This window comes from Gouania willdenowi, chromosome 6 (assembly GCF_900634775.1).
Source record: "Gouania willdenowi chromosome 6, fGouWil2.1, whole genome shotgun sequence".
Classification (NCBI taxonomy): domain Eukaryota; kingdom Metazoa; phylum Chordata; class Actinopteri; order Blenniiformes; family Gobiesocidae; genus Gouania; species Gouania willdenowi.
In genome coordinates, this window is record NC_041049.1 from 60,467,737 (window position 1) to 60,485,045 (window position 17,309).

General features: G+C 38.0%; 1 protein-coding gene across 3 annotated transcripts in view; it reads right to left on the minus strand.

Moving 5' to 3' along the window:
- eps8l2 (EPS8 signaling adaptor L2) overlaps positions 1–17,309 on the minus strand; it is a 44,783-nt gene that overhangs the window by 21,347 nt on the left and 6,127 nt on the right. Inside the window, exons 2-5 of one of the 3 annotated variants that reach the window (XM_028449240.1) lie at positions 11,576–11,626; positions 11,088–11,134; positions 3,086–3,150; positions 1,076–1,237 (exon numbers count right to left, since the gene is read on the minus strand). In XM_028449240.1, coding sequence (XP_028305041.1) covers positions 1,076–1,237; positions 3,086–3,150; positions 11,088–11,134; positions 11,576–11,610 — 309 coding nt within the window. In that variant the 5' untranslated portion in view covers positions 11,611–11,626. Of the gene's footprint in view, positions 1–1,075; positions 1,238–3,085; positions 3,151–3,238; positions 3,312–11,087; positions 11,627–17,309 lie in introns of those variants that run through there. The other 2 variants (XM_028449239.1, XM_028449241.1) reach the window with 2 other exon arrangements.

The window sequence follows — 17,309 nt, forward strand, 5'->3', positions numbered from 1 at the left end:
TACAAGTTACCAAGCTATGTTGAAGAACTCGGTCACATTTTCTAATGTGAAATGCAAATGTGATGTTTCCACTCATGTTATTTGAAAACAGCAGCTTTAAAAATGGGGCTAAACGATGGTTACTCTGGTAACACCAGTTGTTCTTCATTCAGGAAATCATGGGATATGTGATAAAGTGAGTAGTTAAGGATTGTAATAATACATGTCGTTAATCATAAAATAACCGCCAGAGCGGACATGGGCTCGTCTGTAAACGGTCACATTTACTAGTTCAATAAACGGGAAGAGATTCAAATTCTGATGTAGCTGGTTATGATTTACAGTCTGCATAAACAGGACTCAACATAACATAATCTAACCGCTAAAGCGGACGTGGGCTCGTCTGTGAATGGTCATATTTACAGACCTTGGAGTCGCCGTTAGCTTACCAATAAACGGGAAGGGATTCGTCACCTTTACAATAAGTATTGACTAGGCCACTGGGAGTGAGGCCCAAGGCCAAGGCAGGCTGACTTGATAATAATGTATCATGTTTTTCTGCAGTCAGTGCCTTCTCCTCGCCCTTCTCTCTCTCTCCTCTGTTTCAGGTGTAGTGAAGCTAATGATGGCAGCTCCTGATCTGTGGTTTATGGCTCAACTAGTCTGAGACACTCTGATGTTCTATCTCTCTATCCTGTTCTGTTGGTCTATCTGTCCACTAACCCCAACCAGTTGACGCAGATGGCTGCCACCTCTGAACCTGGTTCTGCTGGAGATTTCTTCCTGTTAAAAGGTAGTTGTTTCTTCCCACTGTAACTAAACGCGTATTCATGTGGATCTTCTTGGGTTTTTCCTTCTTATTATGAATTTGATATTTTGATAAGTGCATTGAGATGACTGTTGTAACTTGTGCTATACAAATGAAGTTGAATCGAATTGAATTGATTTAATTAAAAGTAAAACAAGCGTCTCTATCAGAAATCATCCAGACACTGAGGACTGTAAAAAGGACATGTAAAAGTTCATATTTTGTGACTTACTTCAGGTTGTGTTACAGTTATTCTTAATTTGTGAACATAATTAGGTGGAAACGTACTTGCGTGTCACAATCGAGCAGCTTGACGGCTTTGTCCGTGACCTGCAGGAGCATTTCCTGAGTCCAGATTTTATCTTTTGAATCCAAGAGGGCGAGTTTTTTGATGGCGTCGTCCACCGTAGCGATGGACTCCGTTTTATCCATGATGAAGGTGGAGAGATGCTGAAGAGTAAATCACACAGGATTGATAAGCAAAGGTGAAGTACTCACGTTACTGTAACTTGAGTGCTTTTATGGGTACTTTTTTGAGTATATTCCTAAACCCAGTAATTTTACTTGTACTGAAGTACATTTTAAAAGAAGTAAAGTAATTCATGACATTTCTACACCCAACCGTTACTGATAAGATTATAAGTTTTTGTTTTAAAATGATCAACGGACATTGTGAAACGACGAAAAAATGAAATGACCAGACAAAAACGTAATGCATCACATCATAGCGACCAATCAGATTAAAACGTAATGCACAGCACCAAAACAGCATTGAATGTTGGTTATTTTCTCAGTTTTAGAGTTCATCAATGTATCGGAGTATGACAATCTTTTTATTTTGGATTGATTTCATTGGTGTTATTTCATTTAAGGAGAAGCATTGTACATTTTGACAAACCTTTTATTTTATACAGATGCCTTTGTGGAAAACAAATTAAGTTCCAATTGGGCAAGATTTCATCTCTTCCTTTTTAAGTTTATACCTGAGATGTTTGTTGTATGCAAGGGAACCGTGGCAAGATTTATTACCAACAATAAACGTGTGGGTTGAAAGTAACCAGTAACTTTTACTTTCAGTGTAATATAATTGAGCTACTTAATACTTGTACTGGGTATTTTATGTATGACTTACTTGTACAGTACTTGTACAATAACTTCTACTTGAGTAGGATACATCAGTACTCTACACCTCTATTGATAATAAATGGTGTCTACATACAACCAATGTCAGAAAGCTCTCAAGAGTAATAGAAATATGTAATATAAACAATAATGTTAGTTTGCCTAACAAGAAAATAGCTTCAATCAATTCAACACTGTTGACAGAATGAACAGCGTGAGACACAAAAGCTTCTGTGAAAACTAGTCAAACATTTTACTACATTTTTTTTTTTTAAAGGACAAAACAAAGAAAGGTGTGGTAATAAGTGAAGCCGCTTCTGATCCACATGATGCTTCAAACTGGCTCTGGTTTCACGCTGAACTGCACATTGTTTGCGCTGAAATCCTTTTTCATCAACATCAACCACGACATAATATAGCATACATAACATTGAGGGTCTGCTGCTGATATTCATATACATTTGTAATATTTGGATGTCATGTCATCCTTTTAAAGTCAATAATGTGCTTAATGAACCATTATTGAAACAGTTTTGGTTTGTTGCAGCTGAAAGGAGGCGTGTCCACTGCCATCGTTTCACCTTGACCTGAAACACTGCTCTTTACCTTTAACTGGAATCCTGATTACTTTATTACAACAGTTCCCATAAAACAAATGTCATTTAGATACATGCAGTCTGCACTCCAGCTTTTATCTTCAGCCAAAAGAAAAATCAAATAAAGCAATTAAAGGACATTTTATCTTTTATCTATACCTACTTTTGCTGACTTCAGCAAAAATAAACCCAATGACAGTCAGTAAATTAGGACTTTTTTTTCTCAAAATTATGTTAAAACACCTTTTCACGTTAGTTTTTCACGGAAATTAAACGAACTGATAGAGGTGTAAGGAAATGATCAGTAAAGTGACTGTTATACACATTTAAGACAAAAATGAGTAATTGATTAGTGTTAAGGAAAATGCCTTTGTATAAATGTTTGACTTTTTGTTCCTGAAATGTCCTTCATTCCCTTAAAAATTTTCTTTTATTAAACATTTCCATGTAAATTGTATTTAAGGTTTCTTCAGAAAAAGTTGATAAACCAATGTTTTCGTCCTTTTACTTTCACACACTTTATGGCTTGTGTTGTGTAAAAAATTCTCACAAACATAGAGAAGTTTTGAAAGTGTCTTACCTCGACATGATACTGGGACGTTTCGTGCATGATAAAGTTGGAGTTGGAGTATTTCTTCCGCTGCTCTGTTGATGATAAAACAAACAAAATGAGAACTTCCTCTGGTCCTAAAGCGGGATTTGATGTATTTCCTTGTTCTGTATGAACACTGACCTGCAGACCACATGTTTGCAACAAGAGTAAAAGCTCATATGTGAGCTGAAAAACCACCAGCAGTGTAATAAGGAAATGACACGAACCCAACACGTAACATTTAACTACCAGTTAGGTAACCACTGATATAGTTTAGGGCCCTATTGTTTTTGTACAGATTTTTTATTATTATTATTATTCTTTAACCTCCACTTCAACTGATTTTTTGAGGTCCTTCCCAGGGGTGCAATTTCGTGAAATTTGGCAGGACGGTATAGTTTGGTAAAAAATTTTACGTGTAGTTTTTTATTCTATTTCAGGACTCGTTAGTGCCAACTAGAGTTTGTAAACTTCCACTGGTTCCAACTAGCTGGATGACATTCAGTAAGTATATGTAGTGGACTGTGACTAGCAAAAATGTAGTTTGGACCTATAACCTAAACTCAATAGGAAGTCTGCAATTTTTAATTTGTGGGCGAAATTTTGCACTTTTCCTCAATTTTTGGCCAAACCATATCTACTTTAAGCAAACTCCTCCTAGAGCGTTCATAATTTCCACATGAAATTTATGTTTTATGTTCTTGAGACCCATTGTTCTTAAAGGGATCCTCCACTGTTTTTACAAATGTGGCCTAAAACCTTTTAAATGTCCTGATTAGAAGATCTATGCCAAACAAAACGCGATATTTTGCAACATATTTATTTTATTAACTTTTAAAAATTGGGCTATTTTACCATTTTAGAGCCTGTGTGCCGCTATGCTGAAATAACGTCATTGATGATGCAAATCATCCCTTTCAGTCCATTGAGTTCTATAGAAGTGAAGGCATTTTGGATCATTTAGCAACTTTTTCAGTCAAAATGACAACTTGTGCAGCTTTGGGTTGCTCTAAAAATCAGTAAAAGTTAAAAAGTCGATGTAAATTTGATAAACAAAATCCGTGACTTGAAAAAATCAGTGACCACAGGGGGCGACAGTTCCCAACTCTGCTCGGCATGAAGAATAGAAGAACAGCTCCATGCATGTAAATACAGGCAACCAGGATCGACTGCTGCTCATTAATGCCGACCCAAGTTGAATCTGTCTGCTGCAAAGAACCCTCAAGGTTCTTTGAGGGTGTGGGCAACGTGACAGTGCGCTCTATGTGTGAATTTTTCAGTGAGTTGCACACGTGTCTAGTGAAAACAATTGTCGGGAAGGAAATATTATTGACAGTCACCCCTACAGGGGTGAGACTTTAGTGGAACAGCCACTGAACATTATGGTAAACTGAACGTTTGAAAACTTCGGATAATGTAGGAAAAGTGAAAGCATGCACAGGTTTAATAACTAGGATGGAGGCGTCATGGTTCGTATGCAGGACAGTGTCTGATCTTGGAGGGAACTTAAGTGGGAGCGAGTGACAGCCGAAGTCATACATCTGTTGAATATTTGTTTTTATTTATACTGTATATTTATATAGAAAATATGTTGATTGTTTCAATAAAAATCAAATATCAGTATTACCCCCTTTAACAGTAGACTAGCAGCGAATTGTTTGAAGGGCACCCTCATTAGCCAATAGGGTGCGGCCTACATGACGGAGCGGTCTATACGTGGATATTTCTTGGAAAATTGCTAAATTATTAGAATGCGGCCAATACAGCGGTGCGTTCAGTAGCCCGGGAAATACTTAAAGAGGAAGTACACCCTAAACCAACTTTTTTCTGCTGAATATGTGTATTTTACATTTTAGTAAAAGTTATTTAATTTTGTGTATTTAGCTGTAAATAATTTAGTATACTGGCCACTAAGGGTTGAACGCCGGCTATTACAACTGAATTTTGCTATTGAATGAACGGTAAGCTCTTGAAACCACTGCGTCATCACTTTAACTGTTGGCCCCGCCTCTCCAATAAAACCTGACACCCGCCTCCTTAGATTGACAGAGTTCAGTATTATTGAGTGGGTAGTTAACATCAGGTTATTTTCTGTCTCCCACCCCCCTAAGCAAACGTGCCACTTTCTTTCCAAACAGAAATATTTCTCCACACGTTGTTGACTTTGTTCCAACTGTGACACACATGCTTAGCAAAATGTAGTGAAACGCTCTCAAGTACACTTGTGTAGTTGTTCTTCTTGGAATGAGTTTTCTAGCAACGCTGACAGTAAATCCATCCCACTGCAGTCAACATACAGATGACCAAAGCAATTGTCACCCGTTCTTTCCAGTTTGTCTCGGCCCAGTCCAAACACAAGCGTCAGGTGTCGCTCTGAAAGTCGAGCTGGACCCCATGTTTTATTAATGACCCACATTTATGCCAATCAACAAGTGCAGCAACAGCGTGCAATAAGAGCCACTTAGCAGCATATGGGTCGGTGCTCAGGGTCCTCCAAGTCAATGAACAGTTTTAGATTGGTTGACCCACAAACCCACGCACAGACAAACTCAATCTGAAAAGTTCAAATACTTTTATTTATTTAAGAAAAAGAAAAGAAATAAAAAAAACCTGGGTATAAACATGAGGCAACAACAGAAACAGCAAATTCATAGCTTGTTTTTGTTCATCTTGATACGTTTTCACTGATTTTTATGACTTCAAAATGAAACAAGAGTAAAAACACTGTTAATGGATCATTTCTACATTTTCAAATCTACTCTTGAACCCCTAAAAGGATTCTCTTATCATGAAATACCAACGCGCCTAAAGCCCAAATCATCTCATAAACACAAATTGACAATCTTTTTTTATTTTCCTATGAGCTGTGGGTGGGGCTTAGTTATAGGGAGGACACTCTGGATGCCTGTCAATATTAATTAGCAGGTTTCAATGATCCGTCTATATAGGACATGACTAAAAACTTATCTTATCATTGTGTACGCATCATGTTTCTGGGACAGTGTGTTTTTAAAGCATTTTTGTCAAAAAGATAACAGGATTGTTGTGGGCTCTTTCTGATCTTTTTAGTTTCATTTATATAAATAAAATGTATATACTCTGTCTTTATGAACCTTAACAGTTTGCAAAAGAAATGCTTCCAAATGACCATTTACTTTTGCCAATTTCAGTTTTTGTTTGTCATAGTGTTTAGACATCATATAAAAACTAACATTGATTCTTTAAGACAAAATGTCACTAAAAAACTGCTGAAAAATGCTTATAAAGGATTTACTGCTTGTTAGCATTAAGCTACTCTTTGATATATTTTCTTCATTTTGCAATTGGTTACAAAGCAGAACGTTTTCCATGGTTAGCAGGCTGAGAGAATCAGCGAGGAGGTGATTCAGGGAGGGACTCTGTGCTGATGTACAGTATCTCAGGTGAAGTGCATTGAGATCAATCATAGCTGTTTTATATCTTCTAGGAAGTGTCTGGAAGAGAGAGTACAATCAGTAGATAGTACTCACTACATGGCTACAGTACATACTCCTGCATAGGAATATAATATTTATGCTCTATTAATTGAAAAAATTCGGAATCTGAAATCCCATCTGTGTAAGGAAACCTTATCAGAGCTTCATTCATTCATTTGAACTGATTTTCATGAGCTTCGTGGTTTTGTCGTGGCCTTTAAACCTAAACCCAAATCAATCAGTGGAACTTGTGCAACACCTGCATTAGTTGTAAAGTTTGCTGTTCTGTTGTTGACCCATTATCAGCCTCGTGATAACACCAAGAGTAACGTGATATGTGACAATTAATCTGCAGAGAACTACAGTAAGTATCAGTATTAACGTTATCTCTCTTATCCATGAACTCATCAATTACATCACAGTCTTCAGAGGTCATACATGTAACCAATGAGCATTGTCAAACATCTTTATCAACATGTTTGCCATTTTTATTCAGTAATGGCCATAATTACAAGCGATTTTGTATTTGCAAAGTAACTAATTTAGTTGTGAATAGTTAAAAAAAAAAGCAAAGTTCTTAGACACTGTCAACATAGTTGAAACCAGCACTTTTCTTACAATCTGTTTGTTTACAGTAAGGAAACATGTTTAAAAAAAAAAACGACTGGCCTTCTAGCATTTTCATTTGTAAAATAATAATATACCCAGTGTGCATTCCTAACACATATCAGTCAGTCTTTTCTTTAATAGTATTTGTTATGTTGGTAAGGAAAATAAGATTTTTCCATCAACAGTTTAAATCCTTGGTTCCCAAAGTGGGGTACGCAAATTGTCAAGGGGGTACATGAATAAAAATTTAAATTAAAACTAAAATATAAATCGTCCAGCAGTCAGGAGCCTCCATGCATTGCCACAAATTACACATTAGCCAATGTAAGACCACTCATGGTGACAGATTATTATTATATATTGTTCCTCAACAGGATAGGTGAAATTCAGAGACAAATTTCACTGTAGGGCTACACTGTATGTGACACAGTCGTTCCAATTTTTTATTTTAATATCACAAATTTTTGGCATCTCCAGAGATTTTTTTTAATTTATTTCTAGAATTAGCTTTAATAATATATGTAATAATAATGATAATGTTTGTTGTTGCCAGGAGTAGTGCACCAAAGTGACAAGTGTGTCAACTAAGATATTTATCTATATATATTTATATATACATATTTTTTTTTAACTATATTTATATTTTAGAAAGTGAAAGTATAGAATACAGTTGTTTATGATTTTGTGTGGTGTTATAAGTTGAAAAAGAACAATAGTAAAACAAATTTAAAAATACATTTTTGATCACTACTTTTTTATTATTATTATGAATTATTAGACATTTCAAGGGACCCCATTCGAATTACAGGTGACCCCACATGGGGCCACGACCCCAAGATTGAAAACCCCTGGATTACATTATTATGTTTTTAAGTGTGCAGCGTTAGGGGGTACATGACTTCAGGTTAAATGTCTGAAGGGGTACGGGACTGTGGAAAGTTTGGGAACGACTGGTCTAGATGTGAATGAGATGTTCAATGAACGCCTTTAAAGAGTTGATCTGCATGTTTATCTGGAAACAGTCCTTTCTCTAACAGTGGTCAGTCCTCTCAGCCATGCTGAGGCAACCATCTGCTGCACAAAATAACACAATCCACTCCACCAGGATCATCACACACACACACACACAGATCACAGGGGTAGGTGTGTGTGTTGGATAATGTATGACTCTAAAAGGAATTGGACAATGTTGGGTATTATTATTATCTTGCATCATTGATTGCAATGTCGCTATATATTACTTGCAGCCAGTGGCGGGCCGTGCATTTCACACCTGGGCCTTCTGCAGATGCTGCAGATCCTACACCAGTCAACCCAGTGGCCCCTGGGCCAGATCTGGTCCGCTGGAGCCGCCTGGCCCCCACTGACCCAGTGTGCTACGTCATTACATGGAAACAAGTGTGATTGATCATTTGTGTTCATTGTGCCACTGCAGTCTTCCCCAGAGCTGTCAACGTTGATCGGGCCGGGACTTAAAACTGATGCGGTCCCGGGCCGGTGAGTTTTATTTTGAAAGTCCTTTTTTAGTTGGCGTTGTACTGTTTCCAACAAGGGTGCGTTCTGCCTCCAGCTGCTCAATTCAGACTCTACCACCACCAGAGACATTTTCATCCTCAGGAGGACCAGACCTTTCCACTGATACCAGGCACAGTCCAATCACAGCTGCCTCTGAATGTGAAGTTATCATGCGTCAGAAACAGGAAGTAGATGTAGAGTCCACCCTATGACATCACAATACTCATTTCACAGGCTGATGGTATCCAATCAAAAGACGTGCACGTACTGCGCCCGCTAGCTGGCTCCAGTGCTACACTGGTGCTACACTGGTGCTACAGCACGTCAGGCTACAATAGCCAACTCAACACCAGAGTTACATTTCCATTCACTTTAAGCTACAGATGTCCACACTGTTGATTCTGAAGGCCTGAGGGCAGATTTTAGATCCTGGCAACACATGATGGCCTTATATGATTGGCTAACACCTCTAAATAAAGTCCAGCCCTCCAAATCTCAAGGCTGGAAGCTTTGCAACCAAAAGGAAAATAATGAAACATTATAACTATGAGGAATAATTTAATACAGTGTTTCTCAAATGGGGGTACATGTACCGATGGCACTACAGGGGGTACCTGAGAGTGTTAGTCTTGGTCCCACCCCAGGCGTGATATTACTGGAGATGATAAAACTATAGAAGTAAATGTATTCAGGATCCACTAAATCAGTGTTTTTCAAATTAAAATTTATTTTTGAAATGTTTAAATAATTATTTTTTTTTTTTTTTTTTTTTTTTTTTTTACACACAATCTTAAACAACTGTATTTCTATATGTTTACTTTGTGAATCTAGTAAAACTAAAATGCAGCAAAGAAAAAAATATCAGAGCTCAAACTTGATCAAAAAGTACATTATTGATATCAAAATGGGGTCATGATCCAAAAAAGTTTGGAATCCACTGCATTAAATACTTTCTTTGTACTTATTTAGAAAACTATATGATTTAAAATGTGTATTATCACTCATTAATTCCATTATTATTATCTATAGTTGGTTTTAAATAGTTTTCTCAGCAAAATATAGTTGTCAAACAAAGGGGGGACTTGGATTCAGTAATAAGAGAAAAGGGTACTTGAATCACTGATTTAATACATATTTGTGGAAAAATTTACCAAAATTAACTGTATATTCTGATGATATTTAGGCCAGCAGAAAAGGCCCACCACTGGTTGCAGCGTTGCTTTATATGAACCAATGCCAGGAAGTAGGTTATCCTATTAGAAGTAGTTGTGCAAAGAAGAACGTGAGGTAACGTCTGAGGCTATGAAAGGAAGGGTCTAGAACTGAGACTTAAGCCAGGCCACCTTTTCCACTTTTCAATGTGTCTTTCATTCACCTGCAGGGCTCAGGCTCAGGCCTACCCACCCAGTTCCAACCACACATTACAAACAGGCACACCCTGCATTTCAGTCACACGAACACACCCTGACGCAAGTATGTGAAAATAAATGTCACATCATGCCAACACTATCGCCTCAGTAACACCAACAGATCAGTAATGTCCTGACAAGGTTGTAAAATAATACCAAAGCCTCATTTCAATTCAATTAAATAAGTTACTCAACATTAAAAAAAAAATCTTCAAAAGGCAAAATGTGACACAAGAAGCCTGACACGACAGACAGGCACAACAAGCCTTGACTCACAGCTGGAAAGTGAGAGTGGGCGGAGCTTCGCACAGGCCCACAGTAGAACTTTGGCCTATTTCTAGTATTAGCGTGCTTATGTATGCACAGTGGACTGGGATACACGTACTGTATGTGGCTACAGCAACAAGGATGATGAAAAACTCAAAATGTTTATAATGGTGCAGCTAGAAAAATAAATATTTTGGTTTGTGTGGTAACAATGTTTGTTCAGGCAAAAACTAGTTTAAACAGGTAAAAGATATTAATGTAGAGTAAATACCTCCATGATAGTCACTTTTTAAAGGTAGAACTATTGGAATTATTCGCAAATTACATGTAGACAAATTTGAAACACAGAGCAGAGTGAGGTGCCCAAATGTTCATAAAATTTCTAAATTGCTGAAAACGTTCAAGTACGATACGACCTCTCCGTTAGAACGTTAAATTTCTCCTGGACCAAAAAAATCCCTACATTCCTACAAGTGATTTCAATGTAACATGACTGATGCTAAAAAGTGACAGCCCTTAAGAAAACAAAAGCTACCATTACAAAATAAAGAAAATCATATTAATCACCCAGAAAAATGTCCTAGAATAGATACATATTACAGGTAAGTAATGACTGAACAGGCACCCTAATGATGTAGGTGTGAGCATGTTGTAATGACACAAAGGCAGATGTAATTTTGGGTGTTTATACAATTTGTATTTAAAAAAAAAAAAAACTCCCTTGAAGCTACTCACCGTAAAGGGCCTTCGCACTCATCTTGCTGCTCGATCGACTCCCACCACTGCAATAACAAGAAGAGGAAACGGGGTGACGATGCATACCCTTCATCGTGCCTCCCCCTCTTACACCTTCATGTGCCAGAGATTCCTTTTCAGTCCCACAAACACTCAGAAAAACAAAAGCAACAGGAGGGAGAGCAGGGAGAGAAGTATCTGCCCTGGTTGGGATTAGTCAGGGATTCAGAGCATATGGATCAGTGGAAGGTGAGAGAGGGAGTGTGGAAATGGAAAGAAGGGAGGAGGGAGAGCAGGGTAGGGGTGTAGGGAGGCTGGAGCCAAAGACCCAGGCAAAGTAAACAGTCCTGAACAGAGGCGCACTGTGCCCAACGTCCCTGACCCACACCGCCCTCAGCAAACTGGGTTAGCCATTCTGTGGGACTACAACTCTAAATAGCTTTCATTAACGCACACAAAGATAAACATCAGGAATGTGTGGGACTCACTTGGATTGCCTTGTCGGAGATCCCGTTACACTCATGGTTTAAGGCATCCACCTGAAAAAGAGTCGCAGAAAGTCAGAGTTACAGTTTATACTACACTTCAAACGACATGTACTGTTTGTTAGACTTTCATTGGGCCGGTGGTTGTTTTGGTTACTTCATTGCACATGCAAAATATTTGTGTGTAGCTACTAGTACTAGGCATGCAACAATTCTCAATAATATATTGAAGTGTACGGTACGGCATCCACGGTTCAATACTGACTTGTAAACCGCGTTTTTCACGGTTTGGCGTTTAGGCTCTGCGCTTGTCTGCCTCTAAATTGGCTTTGCCTGTTTGTGCCTGTGAGTCAGCGTACAGGGATTAGGAGACACCACCATGTGAGTCAATTAGCCAATCACAACGCGCTAAAGTTAAGCAACTCTGACAACAATGGTATTTACCTGTAGCATGGTTAGCAGTGAGCAGCAAGGGAGCACCACAGTCTTTAACGTGTGGGAACATTTCACTTTCATTGTCTAATCTAATCACAAGGAAGACGGAACGGTGAATGAAAAGTTACTGTCTGTAAACATTGTTTACATTGCAGCCGTTTTCGGTGTTTGGAGATGTGGGCTTTAGTCATCTTTTAAATATGCTGAGGATTCATATTATAAATACATGGCCAGTTTAAGTTCATTACAGATTTACTTATGGAAAGTAATTATTTTTTGTTTATTTTATTTTATTTTTGAATGAACATTTTCTCTAGTTTGTATATGGGCTGCCAGGGTTAAGTTCTTGTCCTTTGGAAGTGTTACTTTATTTCACATATGTATTTCATTAAAGGAGCAAAGGGCAGCATTTAAGAAAAAATAAAGATTCATTTTAATTTTTTTTTAATGGTAATGGTAATGGTAATGGGTGATGAGACACATTTCTCCCTTTTGCCTTAAAAAGATTGTGTGACACATTTTGTGCTGCTGTTCTGGGCGTGAATTTCGTGCACAGTTCTGTGGACGTGAAGTCAAATGATGCGGATGGTGACATCAAATGACGCTGGTTCCTTCAAAGTAAAATAAAACAGTTTATAGCAATCCCTTGCTGTTCTTTAAAATGTACTTAAAACACTTAACAGTGGAAACACTTTAACGGCCATCAGAACCAAACCGAACCGTGACCAAAAAAAACAAGGTACGTGTTGAAACGTGGGCTGACTGTATTATTGCATCCCAAGTAGTTCCTTATCCAAAGGTGGAGAAAAAGTCTATACCCCGCCTACTTTAGAGGTAAGGATGTGTACGCCTTGTAGAAACATTTGATTGTATTGTCATTTAGTAATGTAAAAATATAAAACAAATATATTGATGTATAACTCAGTAATGAGCTCTGTGAAGACCCTCATTGATCAGGTTTCCTAAATGGCTGTTTACCCTGAAAGTACGGCACAAATGTAGAGATCCATATTTTTTTATTAATTTTAGAACAACCTAGTGTAACCCTGTAATATAACCCTGTTTGAACGAGTTGTCCTTTCTTGTTTGAAGACTCCCTTTGAACTTGACCTTCCTGATGACCTTGACTCTTTGACTTTCCCCCCAGATTGTCCTTTCTGTTTTCAGACATTTTTTACTTGACTGTAGTGTGGTTCAGGAGGTGTTGGGCAGACAGAATGCTGTTATAAGCTGCGTAACCAGACCCACCCTACTGATTACTAAATCTGCATCAGCTTTTGCTAGATTTGGTGTTGCTATTCCTGTCGCCACAACAATTTAATAATCAGTGTTTCTCTTCATGAGAGATGGAGGAATGTGTGAATAGAGAGTACTGTACAAAACCCACTCATGTCCCACTGATTCACTCTTTAGAAAGAAATGTAACAATGATATTGTGCACCATAATGGTTACTTACTCTGCACTTTAGCTTTGGGTAGATAGTTATTTGTCCAAGTTTTTATGAAAACAAATGGTTTTGCTTGCAATTTTCTCTGTTTTGTGAAACTTTCTCCATCAGCAAAGCAGAAAAAAGCTTGAAAGATAAAAACCTACATCAAAGAAATACTCAGATATTATCACAGAATGTTCCATTGTGCTCAGACAAACATTAAACCCTGACTTGGGTTTGATGGAGAACTTTATAGATATGATTATTAGTCATTCACAATAGGCTATTGTCATACTGTGAAGGTTAGATACACAAGTTGCCTCGTGTTGGGACACTTGTTTCGTGTGTGCAGCGTAGCCCATTTTTACCCCATTTCTGAACGTTCATGCACATTGTCTACGTTCCTGAGATGAACCTCATAATGAAAACAGTAGTAATCTCTCCAAGAATTGCCTTTATCAACATATTGGTTAAACTAGTTTGTGGTATTGTATTATATTGTGGCTTTCTACAGTGATTTACATATTATGCTTAGAGTTGATTTGATGGAAAGTGCACTGCCTGGCCATAGAAAAAGGTTACACATTATTATTTAGCTACAACGCCTTTAGATTTGATTATTGTTTCCACAAGCTTCTGCAATGTCGCAAACATTTATTTCTGACCAGAGTTGCATTAATTTTTCACCAAGATCTTGTATTGATGACGGGAGGTTTGGAGCAATACACACAAAGTCTTTTCCAGCACTTTTAACAGATTCTCAATAATGTGTGATTTGTGATGATAGCTCTGAAGTTCTGTTTCCTCCCTCCCTTGTTATTCCACATTTTTTTAAAAGTCAGCTACGAATGTCACATCGCGGAAACTCCTCCTCTTGTCAATCTTGGCTCCTCCTATCCTATAAGAATGTGATCTCCTCCTTCTCAAACTACATCACAGGGAAAACAAACTGAGCGACGGCAGGTTGATATTACAGTTAATATCACAGTTAATATCTTTACGTTCAGTATATAGATAATCCAGTATATAGATAAACCGAAGAGCGCTCACAATTAGTTTCACTTTTAGTAGCCGTTATACCACCTTGTATCTCCGTTATGAGATAATCTGACGTGTTTGTAACCCAATGCGACGCAGCAATTGGACAAAACAATGGACTATCGTCTTTAATGGACTATTTCTCTGGTCATAGGAGGTGAGGATGAAAGGAAAGTGACGTACCAGCTCCTGTGAGTGTTTAAAACAGCTGACTCAGCTGATAGTTGAGAGTTTACTTCCCTGCGGTGCAGAGCGAGCGGTTATAATCAGTTCCATTTTTAGTAGCCGTTATACTGCCTTGTATCACCTTTATGGGATGATCTGACCCAATACAATGCAGCGGTCGGACAAAATAATGGAATATTGTCTTAAATTGACTATTCCTGACTGTTAATGATTTAACGATGCTGCTGCTGCTGTGATTAACACACGCTGGAGCAGAGCGTGTGTTTACGCCCACTCATGCATATGCATGAAGGCCCCAAAACAGTCTGTTTTTAGGAGCGCTCTGAAAGTGACTTTTCAGAGGCTAAAACTCTAGAAAACAGGCGAGTTTGGGAATATATTATGTTGTTGGGGTTCTGAGAACAAATGGAGATGGGTGAAAAGTAGCATAATACTGGCCTTTTAAGGCTAAAAGATGTTTAGTTCCTTAAGTTCCCCTGACATTTTAGCATGTGGAATTGCTCTTAGTTCAAATTCCCCATTATTTAATTTTATCAAACGTTTAGGTGATAACAGATCATTCAAGATTTTTTTGCTAACTATCCCATCCTTGAAGATTTTGGACAGTTTTTAAGCAGGTTTTAGTAGTTTTTACAGCTCCTTAGATGTTTCCTCTGCTTGATGCATGTCAATAACTTGAACCATCTTTTCCACAACCACAGGATGTGTTTTAACATTTGTTTAACAAATGAGAAGCTATTCACTGCATCAGTTAGGGTTAAATAACTTGTTGCCAGCTGAAACACAATCACCCAGCCAGTAATTATCCAATTGGAGGCTCTCACCTATTTGCATAGGTAAATCCAGGTGGTGACAGACTAAGTCCAGTGAATGTATTGTCCCTTATGACTGGAAGCAGCTGATACTATTTGTATTATTTACTGTGGCCAAAAGGTGAGGATCTTGTGTCACTAACTGGCATTAGGCCCTATGCTACGAATCTAGATAATTACATCCTGGATTAATCTCCGTTAGCGGGCTTCAACTAACCAAACAAACTTCCCTGTCAGAGAGGAGCTGTCTGACGATGGTCAATCACAACTCGCTAATTTAAGCCAAGTGTTTTCAGCCTCTGTACGTGCGCGTTCACATGAAAGGGGTGGAGATTGCCACGTCTGACCAATCACTACAATGGAGAAAACTCAGATCTGATCCACTTCATAACTTGGTCCTGACCATGGTTAGGTGTTGCTTAAGTTTAAAATTATGAATAATTAAAATCCATAATTCAGACCAAAAACAACACTGTTGTTACGGAAAAGGCAGGAAGGAAAGAACACAGGCAGGAAGCTGCTGACACTGTGAATGCGTAAAAGCGTGAGATTATTTATGATATTAATCCATTGAATGGGTTATTGCACAGAGTCGGCCATTAGCATTCACAGAGTCAGCTGATTATGATGAGTTATTTATTAATGAATTCTTATGACTTCACCCGTCCGTGCATACGGATGGAGACACATGCTTCATCAGCTGACTATAGATCAGTTCATCAGATATAAATCTATATATTTCCTAAAGGATGTCATCGGAAAATGAAAAGATTGCATCGACGTCTAAATATTATTTCTTTCCTGTCAGATCAGATCCACACAGTGACATGTTCACACATCACCTTTTATTGGACACCTCGTTTTCTAAGAGAACTGATTGATCAGGAGGCGGGACTTTAGCACTCGCTAAAATCCTAGCCAGAGCAAAACCTGGTGCCGACCAGTCTAGTCGTTCAGCCTAAGTTACCATGGTGATTTAGCTCCGTAAGACGTTAGCGAGCTTTGTAGTCCAGCACACACTGATTAAAAGGTGATCTTGCTTTGTAACATACCCTCCTTGAAGTTTTTAGTGACAACACAACAATCAACAGAAACTGCCCTCGTGTCAAATCAGGTTTGGAACATTTCAGTACAAGTTTTCTATCAAACTGCCATGTTTTGTTTTCTTTATGAGCCATATATTTACTTCAGCATAAATCTGCTCTCTGCTGCATCTGCACAAGGTAAATACTGCGTGTGCGGTTACACAAGCTTATCTCAAAGCTGATCATAAACTGATTACCTCTTCTGATCCCACACACAAGAGGGTGAAACATGACAATGACAGTCTATGTTTTAGTTTAACTTTTACAAACTACAATTTTGTTTCATATTGAGTTTAGTATTGTATATATCAGTGTTTCTAAAATGGGGGTACGTGTAACCCTAGGGGTATGCAATGGCACTACAGTGGGGTACTTGAGAGAGAGAGAGAGAGGAAAATTTACAAATAAAGTGTCAGTCTTGGTCCTTTGGCAAGGCGTGATATGACCGGAAATGATAAAAACTATAGAAATGTATCTATTCAGGACCTACTTATGTGGGGTCACCTGGAGTTTAAAAAAGGTCGCCTGGAATATCTGAAAAATTAAAAGATTTTTGAAATTATTGTTCTTTAAAAAGAAAAAACTATCTTAAACAACTGTATTTCTATACTTTCACTTTGTGAAATATAAATCTAGTTTAACTAATTCCAGCAAAAAGTGTGTTTGGGGTTGCCAGAAATTCTTGATATCAAAATGGGGTCACAGTCCAAAAAAGGTTAGGAATCACGGCATTAAATACTGTTTCTTTCCA